Here is a 12017-nt window from a genome sequence, read left to right as displayed (position 1 = left end):
GCCGTCTCCGCGCAGGGACGTATGCTCGGCCAGCACCAACAACTGCTCGAGGAAGTCAGTCTGTCCATGAATGTGGTGGTGGAACAACAGACCGAGCACCGGGCTCAAATGGCTGGTTTAGGACAGACCATGCAAGAGATCACGTCTCAGCTCCAATCCCTGTCGCTCTTTGTGCAGAGAGAGGTGTCATCTGAACCGGCCGTCCCTAATGATTCTCAGCACGAGCCCCTGTCCGTAAGCAAACCCGAGAAGTATGACGGCGCCCCTGAGCAATGTCGAGGGTTCTTGCTGCAGTGCTCTCTGTATTTCTCCGGTAACCCCAGCTCTGACCAGGAACGAATCAAGTTCTTCATCTCTCGGCTTACCGGTAAGGCTCTGGATTGGGCTACAGCAGTTTGGGATACGGTTCAGAGTATGGCATATAGTGAATTTTTGTCACAATTTAAGGCTGTATTTGATCATCCCTACGAAGGTAGAGCATGTGGAGAGAGGCTCCATAGATTGAGACAGGCGAATCGCTCTGTAGCTGACTATGCCAGGGAATTCCGCACTATTGCGGCAGGTAGTGGCTGGAACGACCCTGCTCTTATCGCGGCGTTTCGTAATGGTCTCAACGCGGAGGTTTTACACGAACTAGCCTGCCGAGATGATGACCTTACGCTGGATGGACTCGTTGCGCTAGCCATTCGTCTAGACCAATTCATCAGAGAACGTCGAGTCAAAAGAGCCGGTTCACGTCCTTATGTTCAACCTGCACAGTCCATTACTGATGTCAAAGCCATTCCGCGTCTGGAGAATTCACCAGAGCCCATGCAGTGCGACTCTGCTCGTCTCACAGCCGAGGAGAGAGGAAGGCGCTTAAGAGAGGGTTTGTGCTTGTATTGCGGTCAAGCGGGGCACACCATACGTACATGCCCTGTACGCCCTCTGCGTTACCATGCTCCTAGTGAGGAGACCAGGTCCTTGTCGCGTACGACAGTGGTGAGTTCTACTGAAAGTCAGCTGGTGTCAAAGTCTTTGACTATACCTGTCGTTATTCACTCTGAGTCCCCTCGTTATCTTACAGCCCTTATAGATTCCGGTGCAGAAGGAAATTTCATACAGGCGAGGCTGGTCGAGGAGATGGGAATCCCTACCCGACCTCTGTCACGACTCCTCAAAGTAGCTGCCTTGGATGGGGATCCTGTTGGTTTGGGAGTTGTTTCGCTTTGTACGCAACCTATTAAACTCCACACTAGTAGCCTGCACTCTGAAACGGTGTCATTTCTCGTGCTCGAATCGGTATCTTATCCCATCATTCTTGGTTTACCCTGGCTAGAAAAACATAATCCTAATATATCGTGGACAACACGAGACATCACCAGTTGGTCACCTTACTGTTTTTCACACTGCCTAAGCCTTGAGTCTATACGTGCATGTTCCACTAGTATTGAAAGCCCTAGCGATTATCCTGCCGTTAAGATTCCAGAGGAATATCGCGATCTCTCTGCCGTCTTCAGCAAAGAAAAAGCCACACAGTTACCACCTCATCGTCCTTATGACTGTGCCATCGACTTGAACGAAGGGGCAACGTTTCCCAGTGCACGGGTTTACCCACTCACACAGGAGGAGGAACGAGCTATGGAGCAATATATAAAGGAGTCGCTCAAGCAAGGTTTTATTCAGCCCTCCACCTCGCCTCTGGCTTCTGGCTTCTTTTTTGTTAAGAAAAAGGACGGAGGTCTCCGTCCATGTATCGATTATAGGAATCTCAATCAGATATCTAAGAAATATCCTTACCCTCTTCCATTAATCCCCTCAGCACTCGAACAGCTTAAAGAGGCCAGGTACTTCACTAAACTTGACCTCCGTAGCGCTTACAATTTAATTCGCATTAAGGAAGGAGACGAATGGAAAACTGCCTTTGTCACCACTAGGGGGCATTATGAGTACAGAGTTATGCCATATGGCCTTAGTGTGGCTCCATCAGTGTTTCAGTCTTTCATTAATGACGTACTTCGAGATTTTATTGGACGCTTCGTCATTGCTTACATAGACGACATTTTGATTTATTCCAGTGACATGGTTTCTCATGTGCAACAGGTTAGGTCAGTGCTTAAGAGACTCTTGGAAAATCACTTGTACGTGAAGGGAGAGAAGTGTGAATTCCACCTTACTTCAGTCTCATTTTTGGGGTATATAGTTAACCAAGGGGGCATTACCATGGATGACAGTAAGGTTGAGGCTGTGCTTCAGTGGCCACTCCCTACTTCAGTTAAGAAGTTGCAGAGTTTCTTAGGGTTTGCCAATTTCTATAGACGTTTCATTAGGAATTATGGTACTGTTGCTGCTCCCCTCACTGCTCTACTTAAGGGCTCTGTCACCACGCTTCGTTGGACCCCGGAGGCTAGACAGGCATTTGACAAACTCAAGAGGGCATTCACCACAGCCCCGGTACTCAGGCATCCCAACCCTTCACTACCTTTCGTTGTCGAGGTGGACGCCTCCAGTGTTGGCGTGGGAGCCGTTCTGTCGCAGAGGGATGTCCACTCCAGGCTCCGCCCCATAGCTTATTTTTCTCACAAGTTATCTCCGGCGGAAAGAAATTACGGCATTGGAGAGAGGGAGTTGCTGGCCATTAAGTTGGCATTGGAGGAGTGGAGACATTGGCTGGAGGGAGCTAATCATCCATTTTTAGTACTATCCGATCACAAGAACCTAGAATATCTAAAAACAGCCAGACGTCTCAATGCACGACAGTCCAGGTGGTCGTTGTTTTTCTCACGTTTTCAGTTCAAAATCAGTTATCTTCCAGGCCGACATAACGCTAAGGCTGATGCTCTGTCCCGCCTATCCCAGGAGATTGATGAGGAGGAGGAGACCAGGGAGGAATTAATTCTTCCTCCGCACGTGCACTTGTCATCCATCAGGTGGGAGATAGATGAGAAAATTGAGCGACTACTCCAGGAGGTAGAGGTTCCACCTGAGTGTCCCGCAGACAGGACATTTGTCCCCATCTCCTGTAGGGAGCAGCTTATCACATGGGCTCACTCCTCTCCTACAACAGGTCACCCAGGGGAGACACGAACACGACAACTGTTGTCCAGCCGGTATTGGTGGGAGTCGTTGGTCACAGATGTGCACCGGTTTGTCGCGTCTTGTTCTACCTGCAGTCAGAGTAAAGTGCCTAAAACCTTACCTGCAGGCAAACTCATGCCTCTCCCAGTTCCACAGAGACCTTGGACACACATTGCTGTGGATTTTGTGACAGACCTGCCTTGTTCCTTAGGCAACACGGCAGTCCTAACTGTTGTGGATCGCTTTTCACGTGCTGTACGTTTCATTCCGTTCGCTGCTCTACCCACTGCTTTCCAGACTGCTGAAGCACTGTTTAGCCATGTATTTCGTGTCTTTGGGATTCCAGAGGATATTCTGTCCGACAGGGGCCCCCAATTCATCTCCAAAGTGTGGTCTGCATTTTTTGAACGCATAGGGGTGGCTGTCAGCTTGACTTCAGGTTACCATCCCCAATCCAATGGCCAATGCGAACGGATGAACCAGGAGCTGGGCAAATTTTTGAGATGTTTTTGCATGAACAACCCTACTGATTGGTCCAGATTTTTGCCGTGGGCAGAGATGGCACAAAACTCTCTTACCAGTTCTGCTACCGGTATTACCCCATTTGAGTGTGTTCTAGGGTTCCAACCACCCATGGCCCCCTGGTCTCCTTCTATGTCCAACATACCTGCAGTGGATGACTGGATGGGACGCAGTGAAAGGGTGTGGGAGGAGACACACAAACGGATAGAGCAGGTATTGCAACGACAGAAGAGGCAAGCCGACCGGCGCAGAGGAGAGACTCCTGTATACAAGCCTGGTGATCGGGTATGGGTATCTACACGTAACTTCCGCTCAGCAGATTCCTGTCGTAAGTTAGGACCCAAATACACGGGCCCTTTTGAAATCGACAAACGTATTAACGAGGTTACCTACCGTCTCAAGCTACCTAGTCACTGTCGTATGTCACGTTCATTCCATGTGTCTCTATTGAAGCCAGTCGTTCCAGGGCCCTTGGGAGTGAACCTATCTCCAGATGTTCCTTCCCTTCCCATCATGAGCGAGGAGGATCCCATCTATGCTATTAACCTCATTCTGGATTCTAGGAGACGAGGCAGTAACCTGGAGTACCTCATTGATTGGGAGGGATACGGCCCAGAGGAGAGGAGGTGGGTCCCTCGGAAGGACGTACTGGCCCCAGGGCTCCTGGCGGACTTTCATGCCCGCTATCCACACAAGCCAGCCCCTCGCCCCCGGGGGCGCCCTTGCAAAAGATCCGTTGGTGGTGCTGCGGGAAGTGGTCGGCGTCCAGGCCGCTCTCGTTCTACTGCCGTCCCGGACGCCTCGGGGGGTGGTACTGTCACATCACACAACCAACTGGACTCAAATACCCAGAATTCCTCACTCTCCCCAGCCCGAAGTGCCATAATAAGATCATCATCACCGGATTATTGATTTCACCTGCAAGTCTGTCCCTCTGTTATTTAAGCCCCTTTCCCTTTTCATTAGTTGCGAAGTATTGCCTCAGTTCTCATGTGTGCATACCAAGCGTTTCCACAGTTCTGGTTCCGACTTCTGCTTGTGTCCTGGTATCTCGTTCCTAGCCTGCTCCCTCGGATTTGGTTGCCTGATACTCCTGCCTGTTCCCGGAGTTCTGTGTCATCAGGACTACTTTACGTTTCTGTGTACCTATTAAAAGACCTGTTGATCTGCACGCGTCTCTCCGACTTTGTATCGTTACACCTTGCTAAAAGACCTCACTAATTGACCTCACTAAATGCCAAGTGCTCAGGATTAGCTGCCATTTACTCAGTGTGTGAGTCATGCTACACACTCTTGTATCCTACTCTTCCCTGCATTAAACCTCTTGAAACCTCCTGGTGTGTTTCAGAGGCTGCTAACATCTAAAGATGGACTTACAAGTTTATATAGTCTGTGGAAAGATTGAAGAGGATTTGTTTAACGATTAAAATAAAGGCTTTTGTAACATATTGTTACTTAATTTTCTCATAAATTCACACAGTGTACATTTTATTTGTTTAGAGAACATGAAGTGAGCTCTTTACTGTAATGGAACTTCTTCTTTTCACATAAAGTATTATTAGCCATGTAAAGCATTAGCCAGATTCTTTCCCTCATTGGCCTGCCTTGTTTGCTCATCAGAGTGGAGCTGTGTATAAATGTTTAACTGGAGTACTGACTGACTGCGCTCAACAAGCAGAAAGCTTCAGACAGATAATCACTCTATCTCCTTAATTTTCTTCCAGTCAGGTAGAAAGCTGCATGAAAATGCACGTGATCTTTGGAGTGTTGGTGATGTTCACAAGAACTGTGATGGGTAAGTAGCTAATTTTATGTTTTTTGAAATGACTGATAAAAATGAAGTTTCAGTATAGGAGCTCACAAAAGGGAAAACTAAAAATTAAAAAATCACTTTTTAAACCACACATGGAGTTAGTTTTTATAATGTGAAAAAGTCATTTGAAAAAAGTGACTTAGTGCTCCTTTACAGTTGAGTGAACTGAACCTTCTAGGTGTTCCATAATATTGTCTAACTCATTGGGATTAGTTGAAGACCTAAAATCATTTGAAAGACTTTCAGACATGCAAAGCTTCACATTTTTACAAGCTTCTGACATTGTTTCAACAAATGTCAACCGTTATTAAATGTTATTAACTGCACCGAAATGTCCATGATAGCTGTGATTTATAGAAGCAGTCCCTTGCACCCGAGCAGCATCGGTTTTGCCTTCTTGTACTCCTGCCTGCCTGCATCAAGGCTTAAGCTAGCAAACTGGGCAATGGGGCAAATGCTTTTCTATTATACTATCTTTTTGATAAATTGACATTATGTTTGATTTGAAAATTGTAATGTTTGAGATGATGCGGGATGCCAAGGTGAGAGTCTTTCACACAGAGTAAGCAAAACGTAACGAAACATGTGGCAAACAGGAATGAGACAGACAAGGACTGACAATGAACATGAGACACACTCACACTTAAATACACCAAAGTTAACAAGACATGTGCAACACAATGCTGATGACACAAGAGACAGGTGGAATGGACAACACTGACATATGCACACACATACACACAAACGTATACGCAGACACAGACAAGCCCAAGGGAGGAGGGGGCCAACCTGACAATATAGGCTGTTTCAAAGTACCAGAGACCCCAGAGGGGTTATGAAAGCATTGTCATGTTTTTGCACCAAATTTCCTTAATAATTTGTCATTTTCTTCATGCAGCTCAACAGATTGAGTTAATTGTGAAAATCAAAGGACCTGATGTGAAAGAGTTGTTCATAAACAACACAGCAGTAATGCAGGGTTGCCAACTCTCACGCATTGAGAGTCTTCACATGCTCTCACGCCACACTTCTGATATCTCATGCTGAAAAAAAATCTAGTTTATTTACCTCTGATCCACATCTATGATTCAATGAGTTACTAGTTCGCTCTGGCGCCAAGCACTGGAGATCGATCGATCGCGATATAATACTTAATTTGTGTCCATTTTACACCCCGGCCGGTGACAATTTACGTTCTCCACCCCCCCCGTCAACAATTTACACTTGACCTCCCCTCCAAGTTCAAATCTCACTCAGAGTGATGTTCAAAAGTTGGCAACCCTGGTAATGGAGTGTGTTATTACTGGAGATAATGAACAAGAGGTGAAAGAAGCCAAAGTATCATGGACACTTAACAATCAAAACCAAGATGGGAAAGATGGTAAAGTTACATTTGAAAGCCTTTGAGACATGTGAAGCATCACATCTTTACAAACTTCTGACAATTCTTCAACAAAGGACAGTTCAAAGCACTATCAACTATTGTCAAATGTCATCAACTGCACTGACATGTCCATGATTGGCTAGTGCTGCTGTGATTGAAGGAGAAAATCAATCCCTTGTGTCTGAGAGCAGCATCAGTTTTACCCCCTTGTACACCTGCCTGCAGATGACTGTGGCATCAGGGCTTAAACTAGCACTGACGAGGATGGGGAAAATGCTTTTCTATTATAATAGCTTTTATATCTATTGATGTTTGGTTTGAATATTGTAATGTTTACTGTTTCAAACCAGAGGAGTAGACTCCAGAGGGGTAACCAAAACAACATCCTGGTTTGTGCCAAATTCCCTTAACAAATTGTGATTTTCTTCATGCAGCTCAACTGACTGTGTCAACTGTGAAAATCAAAGGACCTGATGTGAAAGAGCTGTTCATAAACAACAGAGCAGTAATGGAGTGTGTTATTACTGGAGATAATGAGCAAGAGGTGAAAGAAGCCAAAGTATCATGGACACTTAACAATCAAAACCAAGATGGGAATGATGGTAAAGTTCAAAAGACAGGACAGCAGTACACAAAGAGTAGCATCTTGGACCTTGATCAGATAGCCTGGTTTTCTGGTAATAAAGTGGAGTGCGCTACCACATGGAGAAACAAACCTATCTCTGACAACATTGCCTTCAACAAAAGAGGTAAATAAGTGTTTCAATATATTTAATATTTATTGCTGACTATGTGTATTAATTTCAAAAATACTTCTAATTATAATACCAAAATATAATTTGATGTATTTTTTCTCCCTTTTAGCTCAAGCCCCCACTCTTCTCATTTATGAATCTGAGGAAAAGAACTCTGATAAAGTGTCACTGGTGTGTGAGGTCAACGATTCTCCTCTTGGGGACGTCTATGTCATGTGGCGAAAGAACGACCATCAGTATATTGAAGGCAGCATCACATCTTCAGTCCTCAAAAATGACAACTCCATGTCTGTCTTCAGCATTTTAACTGTGACACAACAGGAGTACGATGATCCATTAATGACGTTCACCTGTGCAGTCAAACATGCTGGAATGAAGGATTACTCAGAACCGCTTATGAAGACAACATCCAAGAGTAAACTCAAATTTATCATGTCCTGTACATCTCCTGTCATGTCTTGTCCATGAAATGCTTTTTGTCATGAGTCATTCTGTGTGTTGTGTATCTCTGGTTTCACTTGTTTTGTGCTCCTTTTTTTCTTGCAAGTCTTAAAATACTTTTGCATTTTCTTCATGCAGATCCATTTAGTGTGAAAATCAAAGGACCTTATGTGAAAGAGTTGTTCATAAACAACAGAGCAGTAATGGAGTGTGTTATTACTGGAGATAATGAGCAAGAGGTGAAAGAAGCCAAAGTATCATGGACACTTAACAATCAGAATCAAAATGGGGATGATGGTAAAGTTCAAAAGACAGGACAGCAATACACAAAGAGTAGCACCTTGGACCTTGATCATACAGCCTGGTTTTCTGGTAATAAAGTGGAGTGCTCTGCCATATGGAGAAACAAACCTATCTCTGATAACGTTACCGTTAACAAAAGAGGTAAATAAGTGTTTCAATATATTTAATATTTATTGCTGACTATGTGTATTAATTTCAAAAATACTTCTAATTATAATACTAAAATATAATTTGATGTATTTTCTTCCTTTTAGCTCAAGCCCCCACTCTTCTCATTTATGAATCTGAGGAAAAGAACTCTAATAAAGTGTCACTGGTGTGTGAGGTCAACGATTCTCCTCTTGGGGACGTCTATGTCATGTGGCTAAAGAACGACCATCAGTATATTGAAGGCAGCATCACATCTTCAGTCCTCAAAAATGACAACTCCATGTCTGTCTTCAGCATTTTAACTGTGACACAACAGGAGTACGATGATCCATTAATGAGGTTCACCTGTGCAGTCAAACATGCTGGAATGGAGAATTACTCAATCCCGCTTCTGAAGACAACATCCAAGAGTAAACTCATGTCCTGTACATGTCCTGTCATGCCTTGTCCATGAGATGCTTTTTGTCTTGACTCAGTCTGTATGTTGTGTATTTCACTTGTTTTGTGCTGGTTTCACTTGTTTTGTGCTGTTATGTGTACATCATGTTGTTTCATGGGCCATGGTCTAAACATAATATCACTGATATCCTGAACTGTTATTGTTCACAAGAACATTATTGCAATACTGCAATGGTAATACAAAACCAAACATGGTAAATCAGCCCTGATACTTTGTGTTCTGACCTCTGCACGTTGTAATTGTTTCATTCTGCTCCATCTTTCCTGTTATTGTTGTAGAGTTAATCCACCTGTATTGACTTTTGTGTCAGTTTGTTCCAGTTTGCTTTTAGTTCATGACTTTTGTTTTTGCAAGTCTTAAAAATAAAAATAAAAATTGCACTTGACAACACACAACGAAGCTTTGATTTCAAAGATTGTTAAGAATTTAATTCATTTTAGTTATCATCACAACCATTTTTATCACAGCTCTTTGCTTCAATACAGGAACACTGCAAAGGAAGATATATAATTTATCAATGATGCAGATGTACAATATTTTATCCTTGATATTGAAATATGAATCAGAAAAAAATCAAGAACATGTCTGTTATGATCAGTTTAGGCCACAGGTTGTGACACAGAGCTGACTCTCATCCTCTTCCTGTGACGGGCAGGGTGAGCGAAATAAAATGGAAGCGATCACGCCAAGTCTCAGGGAAAAAGGATGGTTTAATAGGCAAAGTGCGCAAACCAAAACCCGTGAACTGATCCAAATTAAGGATATAATAAGCAGCAGTCAACTGGTACAAAGACAAGACATATATATATAGACAAACAAACGATCCTCAGGTGAGACGGATCACGGGCTCCGCCCACACGAGGGACAAACACAACGCAACAACAGGCAGGACAGCTGCCGCTGTAAACGGGGGTAACCAGTAGGGGGCCCTCCGTACCGTGACACTTCCTCCTTTTATGGGGAGTCCAGCTTGATGTAAGATCTGACGTGGAAACTGAATTGCATACAAAATCTGGCATGGATCTGTAACAAAAGAATGGAGAACACACAAAAAGAAGACAACAAATACCCTAAGAAAGTTACTTACAAGTCCAATGAGTTGTGCTGGAAATCTGGACTGTGTCTCTTGTGTTTTATTATAAGTGTTTTGCAAAAAGGATTCATGTCTCACACACAGTGTTGAAGAACCAAGAATGAAGAGATAATCACCCACTGGGTTATTTAAGACACAGTAAAAAGCAAGAAAGCATTATTAAGGGCATGAGGCCAACACAGACAGCATCCCACAGAATGTGATCCTTGAATAGAGATCTAACAGTGCTGTGGACAACCTCTCCCAGAAGGTAATGTGAGTAAAGCACAGTACGTGCCGGTAGGTTTCTATTCACAGAAGCATTGCAGAATTGAACAAGAGTTCAGTAATTCTCCAAATATGAATTGCACAGTTTCCCTATTATACTCTCGTTTGTTTGTCATTTGTGATAACTTATGACACAAAGTATTTACAGAGGACTTTATCATATCAGCTAATTCACTATAAGACACAGAATCACATGATCAAAAATATTCTAGAAAGCAGTCGCTGTTTTTGTGAGGTGTGAGGGCCTTTCGAGTGTGATGTGATGCCTTCACTATCTCAACTGCAAATGTGGGGTTTGTGCTGTTAGTAGAACTACCAAATTTACTAAATTAAAATTTTTCACAAATTTACATAATCTTTTGTCACGTATGATCCCTTCCCTTCTGTCAATCATGTTTGTGTCTGTGTTTTACTTCCTTGTGTCTTCCTTGTGTCATGTGTTTACTTTCAGTTTCTACTTTTGTGTTTCTTGAGTTTTCTGTTTGTTTTCTCCTTTGGTTTTCTCATTTCTCTAAGGTCCCATTGTCTGTCACTATGCCTCGTCATTTTCTTGAGTCTAATTCCAGTATACATGTAAATAATAAACCGCACGTCTCTATGCACTTGTACATGCACTTTTTGCATGTATATTAGTGGTATGACTGAACAAACGCAAGCAGAATGAGAAAGCATATTTTTGCTTGCTGGCCACGGAGGTTTGGAAACCTGAAGGGATGCTACAGGAATCATCTGTCTCTTCGCAGCAGTACAATATGGGCTGTGATGTGTCTTCAGTGTCTTCATCTGTTCAATTCCTCCCAGTGTTGGGTGGTTGTCATGAGATCACCCATTGGCTCAGGAACCCTCGTACAGTGGCTGGAATGCACCCAAGTGGCATGTCCAGTCACCTTTACCACTATGTGAGTGGTGAGCTGTACCTGGAATGGATCAGTCTACCTTTTATTCTTCCACCTCTTCCATCAGAAGTCTTTTATCATCAGTCAGTTTCCTGGTCATAGGTCATAGCAGAAGCCAGGCTATATAACTATAATTTGTTAATAAGCCAAAATAATCATAAAATCATATATATTCTGGTATATAAATTAGGGGTGGGACACGATTAGAAAAATTTTTTGAATTAATTAGAAGCTTTGTAATTAATTAATCGAAATTAATTGCATTTTAATCGCATTTCAATATTTCACATGAGAAATGTTAATTTAAGTTTGAATGATGAATGAATCAATGAACATAATCATAAACTTCAACATCTTGTTTATTTTTCCACCAGTCTACTACACAGACCAATAGATGAGTGCAGAAAACAGAGCTAACAGTTTTCAGAACATTGTAAATTCTGACCAAAAATAGTAAATCAGATGAACTGAAGTAAATCAGATGTTTTTTAATACCATTTTAGATGGTAGACTTTCTTTAATTTCCCAGGCCTCTGCCACAGGCTTCTCCATAGTGCCTAGAAGAGGTCTTCTGCATGCTCAAAGCAAATTACTGGATCTTCCATTCATCATCTATAACAGGGGTCGGCAACTGGCGGACCGCGGTCCGTATCCGGACCCGAACGCAGTCCTGTCCGGACCCAATCTCATTCCTGATTAACTGGATACGGACCCAAAAAAACCATATTTATTCATTTTGACGGGAGAATTAATTTTAAACCGGAGTATTTATTTCAGGGCTATTGAAAAAAACACTCCGTCACGAGTGTTACGTTCACCACCCCAGCTCAACAACTTGCGTTCGCCACCCCCCGGACCTCAGGTGACAGCTATCTG

At 43.2% G+C, this 12017-nt stretch overlaps 1 gene segment (V, D, J or C); it reads left to right on the top strand.

Moving 5' to 3' along the window:
- Positions 1-5238: 5238 nt before the first annotated feature.
- On the top strand, positions 5239-9268 carry LOC143483970 (immunoglobulin heavy constant gamma 2B-like). The segment is given in 5 exon segments: positions 5239-5374; positions 7211-7525; positions 7641-7946; positions 8111-8416; positions 8530-9268. Coding segments are annotated over 5 exon segments (1332 nt in total).
- Positions 9269-12017: the final 2749 nt, after the last annotated feature.

This window comes from Brachyhypopomus gauderio, chromosome 2 (assembly GCF_052324685.1).
Source record: "Brachyhypopomus gauderio isolate BG-103 chromosome 2, BGAUD_0.2, whole genome shotgun sequence".
Classification (NCBI taxonomy): Eukaryota; Metazoa; Chordata; class Actinopteri; order Gymnotiformes; family Hypopomidae; genus Brachyhypopomus; species Brachyhypopomus gauderio.
The sequence above is the reverse complement of the archived record's forward strand: the minus strand, read 5'-3'. Positions and strand labels throughout refer to the sequence as shown.